Source organism: Cornus florida, unplaced genomic scaffold, assembly GCF_030987335.1.
Source record: "Cornus florida cultivar Cherokee Brave unplaced genomic scaffold, ASM3098733v1 CherokeeBrave_3.0.0_Hap2_Chr04, whole genome shotgun sequence".
In the NCBI taxonomy this organism is placed as follows: Eukaryota; Viridiplantae; Streptophyta; class Magnoliopsida; order Cornales; family Cornaceae; genus Cornus; species Cornus florida.
In genome coordinates this window covers 73,483,517-73,503,636 of record NW_026775574.1, presented here as the reverse complement: position 1 = coordinate 73,503,636, position 20,120 = coordinate 73,483,517, and the positions used below count along the sequence as shown (strand labels likewise).

The window sequence follows — 20,120 nt, the reverse complement described above, 5'->3', positions numbered from 1 at the left end:
ATTTTCACTCCTTTAAAATTTACTCGACATCTTTTTTTTCTCTATGTGAAAAGATTATTCACAATAAAGTTTTAGAGTCAAATTAGAGCCCACTAATACAAAATTAAGCTCTGCATAATATTCAAATTGAAGTAATAAATCTTGAACTTAAACTAAGAAAAAGTGAATTAAACTAGTGTTTCCAAATTGGCCCCTTGTAAATTCATGGGATGGAGAACGTTCATAAATAAAAATAAGTATATACATGTGTAAACCTACACCTATGGCAAGAACAGAAAACTTAACTTTCTCTTTGCACGATATTCAACCAAAAATTTTGCCCTTGAATTTTATCATGTGAGTGTAAGTGGCAAAACAACATCGGATTCAGTTACTATTTCAGATACAACCTTTGGCTGATATTCTTGGGATGGCCAATACTTTTAAATCCAGAGATTAATCGGACTCTCGCAATTTTATCCAAGGCAGAGTTTGGTGTTTTTTGAGAGTGATAGTGAAAAAATTGATAGATAAATTATCTTTACTGTCACTCTAATATTGATCCAGGATAATGTTGTGATTGAACCGAAAGAAAAAGTAGAGAAAAATTATTGATCCACAGTCCCACCCGCTATTGTCACTAAAACTGCTCTTTCTCCATCTTTCATTGAAACTGTTAGTGGGCATATATTCTTAAAAAATTTCTAATTTTCTCCACCTCAATTTTTCTTAGCAATTCTAGCATAAATCCCTACTTAGCAACCATCGGTAAAATTAAAATTTTTCAATAAATCAAAACAAATTTATGCAGTATTTACAAACAAAAATATTTAGTTATTGAAAAAAGTAGATAATAATTCTAATATTCAAAATACAATTAGGACAGAAATAAAGTATTATGTCCAAACCATTTTTTTTTTTCTTTTTTTTTTTAACCAAGTAATAAGAAAAACAGCCATAACACATCCATAAATGGCCATACAGAGGCAACCGCCGGGGGAAAAAGCAATAATGGGAGTGACCCAAAGATCAGACCATCATCAAGGCAACAGCTTCAAAACTACATCCACATGGCGCCTCCAACAAGGAGAAAAATCACTCAAATCCCGCCCAAGATAAAATCAAGACTGGGACAACAAAAACCAACATACATCATAGATATAGCCGGAGACAAAACAACAGATCTATCCAGTCAAGCTAGAAACAAGTCAAACAAGAACAGATTTAGCAAAACAAAAGCAAAAACGACTTGAAAACCACTCACAGAACGAACTTATTATTACACGCCGAGTTCATTTAATCTGTGGGAGGCAAGAAACGGCACCTCCCATTCCCATGGAAGGGAGTGGGGAGAAAAACATATGGAGAGACGTAGTTGAAGGCGACAGAAAGGGTAGAGAGAGGAGAGAAAAAGTAAAGAGAAAAAATTAAATAAATAAAATTGAGAAGATTAACAAAAGAGAAATTTCGTTTTATGCCACCCTCCAAGCGGACAATCTTCCCCAAATCAAAAGGTCGATTTCTATCCCTTCCTCACTGTGTGTAGTTCCACCAGAGAATGTGTGAAAAGGGATGGATGAATCAACAAACTTGAAAGGTCCTTTATATAAAACAAAAGAGACACAGACATATCTTCAAACAGTTCATCTGCTAAAAATTAAAACACCACCAGCTCAACATTAAACCTAAGCAGTGTGTTAACCTTTTATTTTTGTCTTTCTGAAAGAATTTTTATGAACCCCTTATACATCCACAAGATAAAATACTGGCTGCTACAGTTACAAACTCTTCTGATGATTTTCAACACAAACGCAATATCATCAGAGGATTCTGTCCTGAAGATCGGTTAACAAAGTGGACGCTAGGGAACCTAGTTTCTTCCCGGTCTCTCCTGCCATATTCTTAATAGACGAGATGTCCTGTTGCGCCTGAAAGGGAAAAACCAACTCATGATGAACTCTAAATTAACTGCTTAACAGAACCAAATATTTAGAATGAAGAGGAAAAAAATATCTTAATTTTTCAAGAGATCGGAAAATGACGCCACCGGAAACAACATTTTATTGATATGTTCCCCAACAGGGTACGCCAAACAGTTGCAAATCCTACCTGGAAAGAGAGTCTGTTAATGAGGTCACTCGCTGTGAGATCAATAGAAGAATTATCTGCATCATGACCAAAGAGATCGGCACTAGAGATGGCTGTTGAACCCTAAAAGACAAGAAAAGGAGAAATTATATATCTAGCAGAGTAAAAAAAACTCAATACCAATTTTATCCTACACATACATCTACTACACGGAGTGAGGGGAGCAATTTAAGTGAAAAATTGCAATTGCATGAATAGATTGAAAATAAATTGTCAATACTAGAAGTACCCATATAATTTCCACTTTTTTACTTGAGATATTCCACATACGAAATAATTCCTGAAAGCAGGATGGGAAGATAAAAAAGAACCATTTTGAAGCTTAGAAAAGTGATTTAAGTGAGCCTAAATTTCTAAATAACTATACTTCCAATTTTTTTTTACCAAAATCGAAAGAAGTGCAGGGAATAAAAAAAACAATAATAATAAAAAATAAGCAAATGAAGAAAACTGTCTTTACCCCTCCACCAATTTAACTTGTACTACACACACATCTCTGTTTATCGTACTTAAATCCTGTTCAACAACTGCTAATCAAGAATCATGCAACATTGAAGTTATTCCTTCTTGTGACCAAAAAATGCAATATTGCCATAACCATCAGCTAACTTCATTTCCCATTAAAAGTAATAAATAAAAAATAAATAAATAAATAAATAAAGGAGAGAAGAAGAAATGCAGAAATACTCGGATCGCTCGATAACAAAACTTTAGACATACTAGTATGCTATATTTCATTTAAGTAAAGATTGGAAGTTCTTCCTCGTTGAAGTCGCATGCTGATACTTGATTAATCCTATATGTTATCTAAAGATCAATCTGGCAGGTAAAATTCAGTACAACATTATAACAGGACAGGATAAAAGAGTGGCCCATAAATGGATGATATTTGAGAAAATAAAAAATCTTATAGAAGTATGACTTGGTAACAGCAGGTACATACTGAGAAAATAAAAAAATCTCAAGATTTTCCAACAAATAATGGTAGCAACAGATACATACTGAGAACTTCTGCAAGGTAACTTGACTGTCCATAGCCCCTGATTTGTTCTGATCCCCAAAAAACTGGGCTGATGAAATAGATTTTGCATTAGAGAACTTCTTCCTTGCTTCGTCAGTTTCCTGGATCTGATAAAATAAATGTAAAGGAAAAAAATTAGATAACGACAAGCATTACAAATTCATAAATTGCTAGCACTGAGATAAACGTAAAGAGAAGCAAAACGTACATCGGTCCTTGTAATTATGTTTCCAAGAAAGGGGGAGGGAGAGGGGAAAAAAGAAAGAAAGAAGATCTATCAAAACATCTTAAGAACAAAAATATTTAAGGCCTACGATCTTTATGGATCTATAGTGTCAAGTCAAGTTTTTATGCATTCATCTAAAATCATAAGCATTGGAACTGATGCTCCTAGTATATGCGGATCAGGAGTCTTCTAACCTCGAAACGAATTTTCATCGCTGGGGAAGCAACTTGGACATTAGCCATTACATGACTGAGACATAGATCCAACTCCCAAAACTTAAAGAATCATCATAATCCTTGCCTTAATCCCGTATGAACACGGCTCACTTTCCATTCTTTTATTTAACAAGTCATTTCTCCTATATATTTGATTTCTTAGAATCATTTCTAATAAATTTATCCCATGTTAATTTTGGTGTGCCTCTTACCTACTATACAAACTAATCTTCCTTTTCTTATGGGTGCATCTATAGGTCTATGTTCTTTATGTCTATACACCCAAGTCTACTTTCTCTTGTTATCACTAATAGGTGACATCACTAATTTCTCCCTCAAACTTTGATTATTAATATTTATCATACATCTTAACATCCTCATTTCGGCTACATGGATGTGTTGTGTTCTTATTTCTTCTTCAAGTCACTCCTGTTGAATATAATTCACAAAATCAATAGACAAGGTATACATTCATTGAAAAATCATAATAGAAGTTATTGCATGGATATTACTCGGAGAAGAGAGATCACCATATTTTTGCTCCATGAATGTGACCTATGTATACTAATAAGTTATTTAGGGCGACATGGCAAATTATAACCAACTTCACTAAGCCAGTTATCTATAATTTTTAACCCCAGGCATCTTAACATTAGCACTTGCTATAATTTTTAACCCCAGGCTACTCAGCAGAAAATGAGTTTGGGATTATGCATGCTGGCAGTTTCTACAATTTGGATATTATAGCCTACAAGACAATATTTGTACAAAGCAGGAAATTTAGAACCAGTGTGAAAAACCAACTTAGCTACCCAAAGAAAAGTGGCTTGAGACCATTGAAATGCCAGCAATTTCTACGTTTTGGATATTTCAGACTATAAGACAATATCTGCAAGCTGGTGTTCTATATGTATCTTGGGATGGAAATTTTACCCACCTTTTATCATTTATCTGTATCAAGCTGATTTGAGACCAATTAGATGGTGATTTCTTTCTCACTTTTTTCATCAAATGATGGTATTTTATAATTATTTATCACATAATATTATTATAATTGTTTATAAAAAGTTGTAACCAAAGAATAATAAAATGATGTACCAAAATTTTATTTCTTAAAAAAAATGTATTTTATTTTTACTTTTAGCAGGGAGGGGGATGGTATCTAAAATAGGGGAAGGAATAAGGGTTCCTACAAACAGAGTGGGTCAGGGGAGCATTTCTTTAAGCAGGGTTACACGTGGTGAAGGAGGGTCCTGCCCCATGCCTCCCCCATTGCAACCCCTATGTGGATCAGTACAATTAGTTAACCTAGCTACAGTCTGTCACAAATAAGCAAAGTCATAAATCATTGAGCTTACTTGCACTTTCGAAGAATTGGAGCTTGTTTTCTTTGGAAAACCACTGTCCATACCAAAATCTGCAAAGAAACTTGACGACTTTGGTGGGGATACATGGCTCAACACGTGTGTCCCTCCAGAACTCATCTCAGCAGTTTGGACATCATCAGTGTACTCAAAACGTGATGTAAGAGATGAACCAACTGCAGGGGTACTATCAATTGAGGTGGAAACTTGTATAGGTGCTTCTTCAGGCTTTTGGTCATAGAGACTTTCACTTGGCTGCATCAAACAAAAGCATTCAATGTTTGGTAAAAAAAATTTACTTAATAAAAATTGGAAATAGAATTCTACAAAAATGACAACTCCTCATTTAGCGATATGATAGTTTTTCAATTACCGAAAAAAAAGGTATGATAGTTTTTCCAACAATCAGTATGAACTGTTTCTCCAACAATCAATATGTTCATAGACATTAAAGCAAGGGTCTACCTTAGTATTAAGCTTCCGAGCACCAAGCCCCCCAGTCTTTCCAGTTTTCTTAGCACCAATAGGCTTCCTGACGGAAGAGGCAACAACTGTACGAGTAGCTCTAGGTGAGGGGGGGAAATCAGAAGTTTCATGCTTCCCTGAAGAACTTTCTTTTGGAGCTTCATTGATCTTGACATCAGGAAACTCTTCAACAGCTTTGGCTGATTGAGAAACAACCGGTGATGATGGCAAAACTGCCTCTTCCGCAGAACTTTTAGCAACTTCTTTCGTAAGTAGTTGCCTATATAATTCAGCAGCTCTTGAGGTATACTTGGCCTCAATCTTGCCTCCGTCAGTCCATCCATGCTGCTTGAAGAAAACTTGAGCACGGCTGTTTCCCCCAAAGCTCATCATCTTTAACTGCTCCGGAGTCCATGAGTCTAAATTTGTAGACCTACAACGAATAGACCAGGCATTTTAGTAATGAATAAATATATTTTATTTTAAATAAAAAGGTCCTAGAGAAAGAGTAATAACTAAAAAAATGATTAATGAGTGAATAAAAGTATCTTAATGCCTAAATTTAAATAACAGGGAGATCATTCAGAGTTATACAAACTGAAAGTTGTTAAGAGTAACGAAATTAAATCGCAAATGATACTTTAGGATAGAAAGATTAACAATTATGACTTAAAACAACAGTGCAGGAAAAATCAATTTAGATTTATGCTGAGTAGGTCAATCATGAAAGCTATTTACATTTTAGGAGAGTAGTGATTTCTATAATTTTAAAGAAACCAGGTAACAAGGCTCTAGAGATATAATACAGTAAGTTTAATAAAGAAATAAAGAGTTATAAATAGATATTTTGACATAATAATATGATTTAGATGTGGTTATAATAAAAATAATTGCAAAAGAAATGAATGAGTGTAAATTAATGAGGTATCATGTTGTATAGTATTTACCAATGATGTATTTTGATTGATAAAACTAAAAAGGATAAGTTTTGGAAATTAATGAGGTATCATGTTGTATAGTATTTGTAAATAATATATTTTTACTGATAATAATAAAAAGGATAAGTTTTGAGAGAAACTCTAGAATGAATAAGATTGAGATAAATAGGACTACAAGGTTGAGCATATGGAATATGAATTTAACAAAACTACAAAAAATTGACGATGTAGACAAGATATAGAGATTAAGAGATGTATAAAACCAAAAAAAATTGTTACGTAAGCTTGGTTAATTTCAAAGAGGGAGGGAATGGAAATTATATTGCTTAGTATTACATCGAGGAGTGCTTTTAGTGTTCAAGTGATCAACGTATACAGCTAAAACAGCAAACTAAATTCTATACAAGCGGTACGGAGCTGGAGTTGGACAACTACAGAACATGTTCATAAAAAGAGTATGAGCATGACCTCAGCGTCTTAAGAAAGTGAAGGAAGCAGTTAAGGAATGGTGGCAATATTCAATCTAAGGTCAAGACTGCAAAAGATGAGTTGTGTGCTACCCAAACATCACTTCAGCAGAGCCCTTTCAATCCTGAGGTTGTGAATAGAGAAATATGTGTAGGAAGAATTTAGAAGCAGCCTTATCAAATGAGGAGGTGCTGGTTGCTCAGAAATCTAGAATTCATTGGCTCAGAGATTTTGACAGATCAACCAATTTCTTCCATCAAAAAGTGGCTCAACACAAGAATAATAATGACATTACCTCTATGCTTCAGGAAGATGGGTCTATTACTTATGATCAGGAGTTGATCAAGAGGAAGTTTGTAGATCATTTTTCAAACTTCTTTTGTAGCTCAAGGTGATCCACTTCAGTCTGACATGAGATAGCCTAGAAGAGTCTTTTCTTCTGCTGATGCTCAGCTGCTGCAAGATCCTATTTCAGATGAAGAAATCAGAAAAGTGGTTATGGATTTCCACCCAGATAGGGTGCCAGGACCAGATGGTTTTCCAGCTCGATTCTATCAGAAATTTTTGCACATTGTTGGGAAGGATGTTTGTAGTGCTGTCAAACACTTTTTCTCTCGCCCTCATTTGTCCAAAGGTATAAACTCTGCCTTTATTTCTCTGATTCCTAACAATAAGAAGAAGGCTGTCAATGTAACAGATTTTAGGCCTATGGCTCTATGCAACACCACCTACAAGATCATTACTAAAATTATTGCAAATAGGCAGACTTGCTGTGGTCCTTCCTAAGTTAATTGGTGTAGAGCAGTCTGCTTTTGTGAGAGGAAGGAGGATACGTCATAATATTTTGATAACCAGAGAACTAGTGAGTGGGTTTGGAGCTGCTTCTAACCCTTCATTGGCCATTTAGAATGACTGAATAAAGCCTATGGTTCACTTTCTTGGCAGTTCTTGCTTGCTCTTCTTCAGACCTTTGGATTTGGACACACTTGGGTCACATGGGTGAAGGAATGTCTGTCTACTTCCTGGTTGTCTATTTTTCTTAATGGTTCTACAGAAGGCTTTTTCCAACCTGGCAGAGGACTTAGGCAGGGGTGTCCTCTGTCCCCCTTGCTCTTCACTTTACTAACCGAGTATTTTCCTTCTCTTGTTGAAGCTAAAGTTAATGCAGATCACTTAAGCCCCATTAGAGCTGCTAAAAGGATTCATTCCAAGTTATGTCACCTGTTTTATGCTGATGATTTGCTTTTTGTCACCAAAGCTGTTGTGAGCTCTGTTCTGGCCATTACGAAAGTGCTGGGTAATTTTGCTTGCGTGTCTGGTTTACACCCTAATTTGCAGAAGTCAATTGTTTTCTTTTCTAAGGCTGTGAGGAGGAGGCATTGCTTGCTTAGAATCCTACAATTTCAGGAAAGTAAATTTCCTTTCAAGTACTTGGGTGTCCCTCTGGTTATGCATTGGTTGTCTCTGTCCTCATGTTCTGAGCTATTAGACAAGATTAATAGTAAATTATCCATTTAGATTAATTGTACCCTTTCATTGGCTGGCAGAACTGAACTATAGTCAGGTCTGTTATCAACCCTTTAATCTTTTATTGGTGCTCAGCTGCCAAGCTTCCTGCTGCTGTTGCTTATACCATCCAGAAGAAGATCAAGAAATTCTTTGGGGAAGCAGTGATACAGTATCCAAAATGCATTTTATGAGGTGGGATCTTGTTGCTAGACCCAAGTCGGAGGGTGGGTCTGGATTGAGGAGAGTTGAGGATATTCAAACATCTGTGTTTTTTGTGGCCTGGTTTGGGACTTTATAAATAGCAAAGAGAATTTATGGGTGAGATGGTTCAGGGATAAACACGCTATAGGTTCAACGTATTGGAATGCAGTTTTGACCTCCAATGCTTCTCCTATTTGGAGAAACATGGTCTCTGTGAGACACATTGTTCAAAGAGCCATCAATTTTCATATTGCTGATGGAAGCAAATTCAGTTTGTTTCAAGACCCTTGGTGTGGTGGGGAGACTTTGGTTCAAAATTTTGGCCACAGGATAGGCTTTTACCTTGGTCTAGAGACTCAAAAGTTGATGTCATTATTCAAAATAATAATTGGTGCCTTGATTTGTTCAACCATGATGAGTTACAGCCTTTGAAGCAAATTATTGAAGCTATTTCTACGCATTCTGGTGCTGATAAGTTATTGTGGGACGGAGGCCGGTTCAGTTTAAACGGGCATGGGACGTTTGCAGAGCTCACAATCCTGTGATGAATTGGAGAAAATTGGCTTGGAATAGAGATAGACAGAGAACGAATTTCACTACTTATATAGTTCTTCAAAGCAAGCATCCTTCATTCACTAATTTGCAGAAACAAGGTTTCTCCCTTCCTTCAGTTTGCCATAACTGCATGCGTAGTGATGACTCCAGACACCATCTTTACTTTGACTGTGGCTTTGCTAGAGGCATTTGGAATTGGTTCAACCATTGTTTCGGTTGGAATATGACATGCAACTCCTTTAAAGAATTACTTGATTGGAGCATTCAGAAGGCAGAGTCATCTAGTGTCTTTGCCATGCTGTTCTCCATTGCTGTGTGGGCTATATGGCAAGAGCGGAATTTGAGGTTACACCAGAGAACCAACAGATCTTCTATAGAGGTAGCTAGAGCTGCTGTCTTTGAGCTTACGGACATAGGTGCTGTTACATTTGATGATTTCTATAACTAAATTTTGGATTCTTGTTTTCTTGTTTGGCATCTGCTTCCATGTTTATTGGAAGTGGTCATACTCAATTTGGTTTCGCCTGTTTCTTGGGAGCTAAACAAGGTCGTGGGGTTTCAACAATGCCAGTGGTTGTCGATGGCCATTAGCATCTAGGTTTTTTCCACCCAACCTCTAAAATAGGTCCTAAAAGGGTCCTGACTCATGTAGACCAACAAGTCTTCATCTCTATTCATTGTTAAGAAATCTACATCTTCAAGCTTCAGTTTACCACCCTCTGATGATGAAAATTTCCTCCTTTTGCCTTCAAAGGAAGACCAGTTGAGGGAAGTAACGTAGATTAGACTGAAGAGAGATAAAGAGAGAGGCGGCAAGTGGCGGCAGTAATGGGGGTTGGTGGTTGCGGTGGTGGGTACTAGTAGAATATATATATATATATATATATATATATATATATATATATATATATGACCTTTATATGTGCGTATATATAGTGGGGGTATATGCATATTAATCTATATTTAATTTTCAAATATTTTCTTTGCTTAAAAATCAATAGTGAGGTAATCAAGCATAATTACTAAAAGTGAGGGCATTTTTGTATTTTCACATTGGGAATTAACGGTGCTACCGGTCCTAACTCTAATAAGGGATGTCAAGTGTTTTTTTCAAAAAATTTCAACTTGACGATAATTTCAATAAAACTCAAGGGATTTGTAGATAATATACCCTATCATTTATCATATTTATATTGCATTTCATGAATGATTTAGAAACTGTTTCAAATTGTAAAACTAAGGTTTTGTTGGAATAGGAGGCTTGATAGATCAAAGTTATGGAATGGTATCGATTGTTTGGGTTCAATTGATTAAGTTGATTGATGGATTGATCTAACCCTATGGGAAACAATTTCCTGTGTGGTTTTAAAAACAAACCCTAATGGCCTAATCTATTCAAAAGTGTATATAAACACACTTAGGATTTCATAACAGATATCTATGCATTTTGAGGGCATTCAAGTATCCATTGGAGCATAACTTTCTTTCTGCTCATCATCATCGTTGCATGTAGACCGTGAGTAAAGTATTGGAGTGCTGAATCATCTGTCTCAAAAGCATCAATTGAGTTCAACACCAACAAAATCACTCACCAAAAGGTATGGGGGTAAACGGCTAGCTGAAGGAGAAAAATTAAGGAGGAAAAAGTGAAGCGCATGGAACAGATTCGTTGACAACATTAACAGAATTCGAGCATAATATTTGGCATCAATCTGGATTAAATGTAACTGAAGTAATTCCAGGATAAGAGTTTAATACCTAACATGGTTAACCTTTTCTACATCAAGATTGTTTTTGCCTGGCCTAGTGTATTCCACGTAAGTCTGTGTTCTTGTGTCATTGCTCTTTATTTTAATTTTGCCATACTTATTATTTGTGGTTGAATATTATATTAAAAATTTTGAAATTTCTATAAAGTTAGTTAAATAGTGTTTCCAAGGTGTCTAGCCACTCCCATTTACCTCTAGTTTGATGTTTAGCTTACTCCAACATATCAGAGTCTAAGGTGTCAGTTCGTCCCTTGACTCCCTTAAAACCCTTCTCATTTTTCTTAGGAATGAGAAGGTGCGCTGATAGAGGATGATTTTTCACAGGGCCAAAACAGCAGATTTACGTCCACCCTCCTTAAGCCCGATTAAAAGCACGAGAAAGCTAGGGGAGTTGAAAATGAACTATCTGCTATCATATATATCCGCAACACCTTGACTATAGATCCTAAATTTATCCTCTCTCTTTTTTGTTTAAATCAAAGAGAACCTTTAAGTATATACACCTCTTTTGTGGTATCCGCATTGAGCTTCACCGTCATTTCGAACAAAAAAAGCTTTGAACTTTTACATTCTAGACCGAACAACTCAACCAAATCTTTCCACTCAACTGTGATTTGTGCCATTTCTTAGAGTGAAATACAACAAATTTTTCTAACAAATTTTTCTATGCATACCCCATTACTATATATATAAGTGCATATGATATCAAATTTGCTCAATTAACCCAAAACTTGAACTGAATGACTGCAACCTGAAATCAGGAACCCTAATTTATGCATAAACCAATCGGCTTATTTCACAAATTAACTTCACATAGAGAATTGGCAATTGAAATCACCTCACGAAACTGACGTGAACACCGAGGCCGCGATGAACGGCCGAACAGTCGATGCAGAGAAAGATCCCGTACGTAACTGACGCCCAAGTAGGATTCCTCGCATTGCAATCAAAACAAATCTGGAACAACAAAAATTCCAAAAATAAAATTTTAAAAAAAATCGTAACCGAAATCCACATTAAACCCAGATCCGCATCAGATCTCCACGATGTCAACACAATTCAACCTGGGAAAAACCAAATTGGCACACAAAATCAACCCAAAAAAAAAAAGACATACACAGACTAACCTTGTTCTCTGACTTGGATTTCAGCTTCCTGAAAACAACGTTCTTGTCGGTGAAGCTCTCCAACGCCATGGCAGAGATATATGTAGATAAATATATATAGATATAGAGAGAGAGAGTTCTAGAGGAGGAAAGAGATTTTCGAAGCAAAAAGGACCTCCTCTAGGGAACAGACGAAGACAGAGAGTGAGGGATTTTATGTGAAAACGAAAAGTGTTTGGTTTTTTTGAAGCTCTTGGTTAATTTGGGGAATATTTTTTGATTTTATAGTGCTCAAAATGCCCTTGGATCTTCGAGTTATTGCGTAAGAAGGTCTCTTGTTAGTTGTTTCAGAGATGAGTTTGTTGTTGGGTTATTGTCTTTATGGTTAAATATGACACGACATGCATGACACTCTGAAATTCAACTTAAATAGGAGTAGTAAAACTATTTTGTTATTGCACGAAATAATTTTTAAATGGGTACGTGGGTATTACTAATTTCTCTTTTTAAATTTTGAATATTTAAATTTAAAATTTTAAATTAAAAAAGATGAAATATATTATTTTTTTTATAAAAAAAAAAAAAAAAAAAGTGGACTATTACTTTAAAACAGACGAAAAACGAATTATGATTAACTTTAAATGAATTTGAATTGTAAGGTGATCGATACGATTAATTAGTTTAGTTAATTGTATCATATTTAAGTTAAGATGGTTCAACTCGTTTATACTCATTTAATTGAGTTTTATTAATAATTTAAATAATATATTTTTTTTTTTGTTTTAACACACAGGGCATTATTATACGTATAACTCGATTCAGGTTAATGCTAATGTTGAAAGTTTATGATATAATTATTGAATAAGTCGTGTTTGAATTAAGCTATTTAGTATAATATCTCATATACACACGACACGATTACCACCCATGGACACAAATTACCACACGTAAATACAATAAGAAGACCTTTGACCAATGCACTCACCATTTCAGTGAAAAAACAAATTCATATGATAATTTGAAATTCATCAAAATTAGATTTTAATTTAAATTTCAATTATGTGGACCTTGTAGTAATTTTGAAGATTGGAAGATTGCTTTATTTTTGTGGCAATGGAGTTGGATTTTTCAAATTATTGTTGTCGTGTTATTTTTGAATTACTTTGTAATTGTTTCGGAAGAACCTTAGCTACATATAGGCTGTCAATTGGGCTGGACTCGAGAGAAGTCCAATTAATACTTCCTGAGGTCAAGCCCAAGTTCAATTTGATTAGAGTTTTGCTTTTATAGGCCCAAGTTTAACCATTCCACTGGACAAGTATCAGGATTGAAAATTCTGAACCGAATGATTCATCAATACTCAGTAGTGCTTTAAGAATAACGAAATTGATACCTCCCTTGGTCTTTTACCTAGAAAATGAATCAAAAACATCGAATTTGGGTTCAAGCTCTTGACCATATTCGGCTTGACTCTAATTCGAACCAAGTGTGGACCGACAAAAAATTTGGAATAAATGAGAAGGCCTTCGGGCTTGCCATGGACTACGGACAACCCTAATCGGCCAATCCCATAGGTTGTGCACTGAAGAGAAAAGAATTACTTGTGAACTCTTATTTGACTTATTTTTTTCACATAGTTAGGCTGTTAAGTTTAAATCAATTGGGCTTTCTATTTTATTTTTATTTTCATATTTTGTTGGTACTCAGAACCAACAACTTGGTAGCTGCACAAGTAGGTTTGTATGGACTAAGGTCTGGAAAGGTTTAAGTGTCCAACCCACACATTTTGTTGAAATCCGTGTACCTTCTTCCATGTCTCGGGCCTATCCTGGAAGGTCTATATAAAACTTAGAAAAGAGGTGCATACTTGGATGTTCACAAAATTGTAAATTTAGCCCATTCAGAACCAACCCATTACTATGTCTCGGTTCAACCTTGACAAACAAATAAATGTGGGAAATTTTTTGAATACTTCTGGTACCGTACTTCAATTTTTTTAACAGCTGAATGTGATGATGTGCTTCACTCGAGAAAGTATTAAATATAGAGGGACATGGTACTTGGGGTCATCCAAACTCTTGAACGTCGTGAGACTCACTGTCACATTCATAATCCAAAGGGGTCATTGCTCCATAATTCAAAGGCAATGTGACGATGAAGTCAACCCAAGAAAGTATTAAATACTGAGGGATATGGTACTCGAGGTCATCCAAACTCTTGAACGTGGGACTCATCATCACATTCATAATCCAAAGACAACCATTGCTCAATAATTCAAAGGTTGTCAGTGCATGCCCCAACATATTTAGTACTTGCTCGAGTTCACCCATAAATGATCGAACAATTGGAAAACTCTAGTCATTATAAAACCAGACAACAACTAAGAAGAAATAAATATTCATTATGTTCGGTGCATTAAACACATTATAACCGTTACACGCACGAATATAAACGATTGTAATGTGTCTGGTGCACAACGGGACCGGGCACAACTTATATTTATTCTGTATGAATGGCCCACAAAGACCATGATTGGACACTTGATTATCCGAAACTAATTAGAAGTGCCACAAATTTTTTTTTCACTCTTCACAGTCCACGCGGTGTCTCTCTCTCTCTTATCGGGTCAAAGACCCATGATATTTCTTAGGATGCTTCACTCGTGCTCGTTGTATGAAACTCGGTACTTTTTCTCAAGTCTCATATATATATATATATATATATATAAAATATATATACGCGCAAGTGTGTATAATATATATACCGTGACAATAGAAACGCACCTATACGTGTAAGTGTGTGTAGATGATGGAGTCGTTCACGGAGTCTGATCTGACGTCGTTTTGGTCCTATCCTTCTCCTTCATCCTCTGTATCGGCGTCGAACACCACCCCCGAGACCTCCGAAAGCACAAACCAATCAACGCCGTCCGTTTCGCGGTTCAAACCAAAGACCCTTCAAGAGCGCCTTCAAGATCTGGTCGAAGGGGCCACCCCCGAGACCTCCGAAAGCACAAACCAATCAACGCCGTCCGTTTCGCGGTTCAAACCAAAGACCCTTCAAGAGCGCCTTCAAGATCTGGTCGAAGGGGCTCGGGAGAATTGGACCTACGCGATCTTCTGGCAATCCTCCGTTCTCGATTACTCTGCCTCATCCATTCTGACTTGGGGCGATGGGTACTATGAAGGCGAGGAAAATCCCAAAACGGCGTCGTCGTTCTCGCTCTCGTCGGCGAGGGAGCAAGAGCACCGGAAAAAGGTACTCCTTGAGCTCAATTCCCTCATAAACGGTTCGTCTCCTTCGCCGGACGAAGTCGAAGATGTAACCGATGCAGAGTGGTTCTTCCTGGTGTCGATGACTGAGTCGTTTGCCAATGGGAGTGGTCTTCCGGGTCGGGCTTTCTTCAATTGGGCTCCGATTTGGGTCGCCGGAGCCGAGAGACTCGCCACCTCATCCTGCGAGCGAGCTCGGCAGGGATGGGTGTTTGGGATACAGACCATGGTGTGTGTACCTTGTGCCAATGGTGTATTGGAGTTGGGTTCCACGGACTTGGTGGTTCAGTCCTTGGATATGATTAACATGGCTAGGGCTTTTGTTTAATTTCAATTGAATAATAATAGCTTGTTTTCATATCAAAATTTGGAATGCATCACATTTAGATTTTAACTTAAATTTCGGTAATGCAGACTTTGTATAAAATTTGAAGTTTGCTTAAGTTGCGGATTTTAATAACACCCTCTCTTTTCACTCTGTATTAACCCGTAACATCTCTTATTATGGAAATAAATAAATAAAAATAAGAGTAGGGATATTTATACCAAAAATTATATCAATTATAATTAAATGAAGAGTTTTATTTTTTTTTTTATTGTATAATTGATCAATTAAAAAAATAGGGCTATTAATTCACTATAACTCTATTTGGTACAAGAATTATTTTTCTAAAAAAATTGTTATTTGGTATATGTATATATAAATTTAAAATTTTGTACTAAATTGTTCCATAATCGTTAATTTTGATTCATTTTTTATTATTTTGTAAAAACTTCAAAATATTTTTAATAATTTTTATGCATATAACTAAATTTTTTTATTATTTTACTTTAAGCATTTTAGATATTTTAATATTCAAATTGAAAAAATGTGGTTAGATGCTCAATTTGAAAAAATGTAGTATGGTTGTTTGAAGAGTCATATTGCATTCATTTTTGAAGAGTCATATTGCATTCATGATATATATCTCAATACTGCTTTTAAAAATAAATTTTAAATTATTTTTAACAATTATATTATAATATTATTGTTAAAAAAATTACCTTTCAGAAAATATCACGTTCGGGTAGACACACAATAGGGTACAAATAACACTCTTTTTGAAGCATCCTTGCTTCTTAGGTTTTAGGCTTACCAACCCGGCTCACCAACATTATTCATATAATAATATGAAATTCATCACATTTAAAATTTAATTGTATTAATTTTGAAGATTCGAGGATTGCATAATTTTTATGGCAATAGAGTTAGTTTCTCTAAATTATTATTGGCCTTTTATTTTTACTTACTTCGTTGTTGTTTCTGAACAACATTACCTACACATAGGCTGTCAATTGGGCCGGACTCAGCAGAGCCGATGACTCAAGCTCAGTCCAAATAACACTTTCTGGGGCCAAGCCCTAGTTCAAAACTGATTCGAGCTTGATTTTATGGGCCCAAATTTAACCATCACGAGGATTTAAAAAATCAGAACCAAATTATTCAAATCAAATATCTCACTTGGTATTACCTAGGTTATGAATTGAAAACCTCAAATTTGGGCTTTCATTTCATTTCGGCCCACTTCAACTACTACTAGGTAATAGGTAGTGCTAGCAACTTAGCCCATATATACCTAAACACTTTCTCATCATATAAAAGACTGGATCTCGCTTTGATACTAACTGTAATGGATTAGAATATTTTGCGATCTAACAAAAAACTTAAATTATTAGGTAACGCTAACACCCAACATATATACCCAATCAGGAATCATTTTCCAATTCCAATCCAATCCACTAGAATATTGAGCTCGGATCCTCTGCTGTAAAATTTTGCAGTCTAACAAAAAAACTTGAGGGACTGTTTGGCTAATGCTTTTGTTTCGTATTTTTTACTTTTGCTAGTGTACTTTAGTAAAGCAAAAGCACGAAACATGTTTAATAACGTTTGCTGTCATTTGAATAATACTGAAGCGCTTCCAAAATTGAAGCTAAAATCAGAAATATCAAAATTATGTTTTTGTTTGCTTTCGCATTGTAGCAAAGCACTATTTGAAAAAAAAAAAATCTAATTAAATTTCTTAACTAACCATTCAGAATTTCAAACTTGCAACACTTTTTACCGAACATGCTCTCATGTTTTTGCTTTCAAAATTTTGAAACAAATTTACGTCATCAAAACAATTTCAAAATAGTGTTGAATACACTTTAAAGTAAAAATATTAATTTTACTTTAATCAAAACAAAATTACAAAACAACTATCATGGTCAATAAGAATCTTAATTATTTTTCTTTCCCTATCGTAGAACAAATACAAAGAATCAGCCTTTTCAGGTTTTCACCGAGGTGTAACTTTCAACAAGTTAAACTTACAGGACTTTGAGGTTAATGATTTATTGTGGGAAAAAAAATGAAGTTAAATGATTTGGATCTGATAAAGGGCAACAGCGATACATTGTATGTGGGTCCCACAAGATGTGACAAATTTAGAAAGAGGGAGCACATACATTGCACCTTAAGTGGTCAAGAATACATTGCATCTTGTGTTCACCTGTCACTTATCACTCCCCCTTTGTCATGATGTTATTCACCATCCACTAGGCACTACCATTGTGCCACTTAGTCCACAATGACAGGAAATTTGGAATGTTTTGTTTTAGAGTGTTTTAGTGAGAAATTACTTCACGTGGCACAATGCAACTATCAAACCCCCAAATGTATCTGCTCTAGATAGATTGTGGTTGGGCTCTACCAATATTAAACCAAATAATTCTCAGCCTTCCTTTAGTTTTTCCTTTTATCCGATTTATTTAGGTATACAGGTATGATTTGATATAATTTTTGATGAAATTAAAATTGAAATTAAAATTAAAATCGAATTGAATTGAACTAGTTTTACGTTTTCGATTTCGATTCTTGCTTCTTTTATTTTATTTTTTTTAATAATATATTATCTAAGGCAATACCTTAAGCCAAAACAAGCATCAATATGAATATATATATATTGATAAATATAGGCATATGTATTATTATTAAAATAATTTCAGTTCTTAATGGTTCCGGTTTTAGAGTCCAGAACTCAACGGTTCCAATATTTGGAATCGAACCTGGAACCGAAACCGTTAGAAATTGAAACCGAAGCACCAGTTCCGATTCCTAACGGTTCTACCAGTTCTTTGTGCACCCCCAATCCTAATAATTTCAGTGGTGTTAATGTTTGTAAAAAAAGAAGAAAAAACAAAATAAAGAAACAGATACACTTCATCCGTCTTATATTAGTTATCCATTTTTTGATTTATATGTTTTTAAGGGGAATATGAAATTAATGTATTGTCTTTTTTTAAAATTATCAATTTATTTTTTAAAATTTACTATGACTTTTTAAATGAAATAATTAATTTGAAACATCTTAAGATATGAAGATGGACTATTAATATGGAACAGATGGAATAATATTTTTTCTACATTCAACAACCTAAACAAATCATTTTTCTCTGTTTAAGCAAACTAGGTTCATTTATTAACTTAGAATCCAATTCTTAGTCTTTTCAATTATAGGTTTAGATTCAACCCCCATGCTTTTCATTTAGTTAGTGTGTCACAAGATACGAATGCCAATTTAACTCCATTCCGATTGGGACCCACCCTAACTTGTCGTTTTGTTAATTGGTTGCATTCTAGTGAGGTTAAGTGGAGATTTGAGAAAGAGAGTCAAAAATCATACACAATCAATTTCTGTCGTTCGTTTTCTATAATGGTTTAAATTTTAAACTACAAATATAACAAATCGGTGATTATAATTTGCTAAGTACTTCATTATTTTTATCATCAATTAATTATATTATGGTGTAACAAAAAAGACTTTTATATATTTTAATACTTTATTATATATGTCATTAACCAATAATATAATGTCACGTAAATAAAAATATTTTATTTTAATATATTATTATTTGTATTATTAACCAATTATATTATGTCACATAAATAAAAATATTTTATTTTTTAATACATAACAGTATTTAATAAGTCCGAATCCTTTACATATATTTAAAAATGTAGGAACATAATAGGAAATTAGCGATACGTCACTCTCCTGTTATAAAAAAACAACTTAAAGATATATGTTTTGAGGTTTCCAACATTAATATAAAATCCCGCCGCTTTTACTGAAATTCCTAATTGTTGTCACCACCCACCATATCTACTAGGTATAATACAAACCTTTTTAGAAAAAAAAATGTTTTACATAGTCATTCTACAACTCTGGACATGTTTTAGACATTTATTGTGAGATCTCATTCATTCATGGACGAGTTTATGGACTCCTCTAGTGACTATAGCAGTGTTCTTGACCCTCACGTGCTTGGTGAATAATGTTTTGTTTTATATCGTGTTAAAACACTTTATAAATAATAATTTAAAATTAAAACATTAATTTAGTGTTTTAAAACATTTTCACACTGTATCAATGGCGAATAATAGTATCAAAAAATAATTTTTTTTTTTTTTTGAAAGACTCTAAAATGTATTATATTTTTCAAACTTATAACATATTTTTACCAAATAGATTTTTATATTTTTACTCCCAAAAATCTTGTAATATATAAATATTACTAAACATATTTCTAATTATTATTTAAAATATTATGCAACAATAACATTATTTTTATTTTGAATTAAAATAAAAACCCAAAACGTTTTCGGTTACCAAACGTACCTAAACAAATGGATATACTTGAAACAAAAATGCAATTTGAGCGGATTCGACTCAAACAAACACAACGCGTGAGTTTTTACGACAAAAGTTCGGAACTATGTCTAATGGTGTCGAATGCAGTACAGTGGTGGACAATTTTCATCTTTCTCACGCGCTCGCGCACGCGTGCCCGCACGCGCGT

The 20,120-nt window shown here is 34.6% G+C and overlaps 2 protein-coding genes across 2 annotated transcripts; one reads left to right on the top strand and one right to left on the bottom strand.

Moving 5' to 3' along the window:
- Positions 1-1,556: 1,556 nt before the first annotated feature.
- On the bottom strand, positions 1,557-12,226 carry LOC132303528 (probable ADP-ribosylation factor GTPase-activating protein AGD8). Its single transcript, XM_059800822.1, has 7 exons — positions 11,986-12,226; positions 11,697-11,815; positions 5,419-5,851; positions 4,948-5,208; positions 3,130-3,255; positions 2,089-2,190; positions 1,557-1,907 (listed from the first exon to the last, which is right to left on the bottom strand). Exons 1-7 carry the CDS (start codon positions 12,052-12,054, stop codon positions 1,800-1,802), a joined length of 1,218 nt encoding a protein of 405 aa, XP_059656805.1. The 5' UTR covers positions 12,055-12,226; the 3' UTR covers positions 1,557-1,799.
- Positions 12,227-14,581: 2,355 nt separating this feature from the next.
- On the top strand, positions 14,582-15,878 carry LOC132302264 (transcription factor MYC2-like). Its single transcript, XM_059799114.1, has one exon. The coding sequence runs from the start codon at positions 14,770-14,772 to the stop codon at positions 15,562-15,564; it is 795 nt and encodes a 264-aa protein (XP_059655097.1). The 5' UTR covers positions 14,582-14,769; the 3' UTR covers positions 15,565-15,878.
- Positions 15,879-20,120: the final 4,242 nt, after the last annotated feature.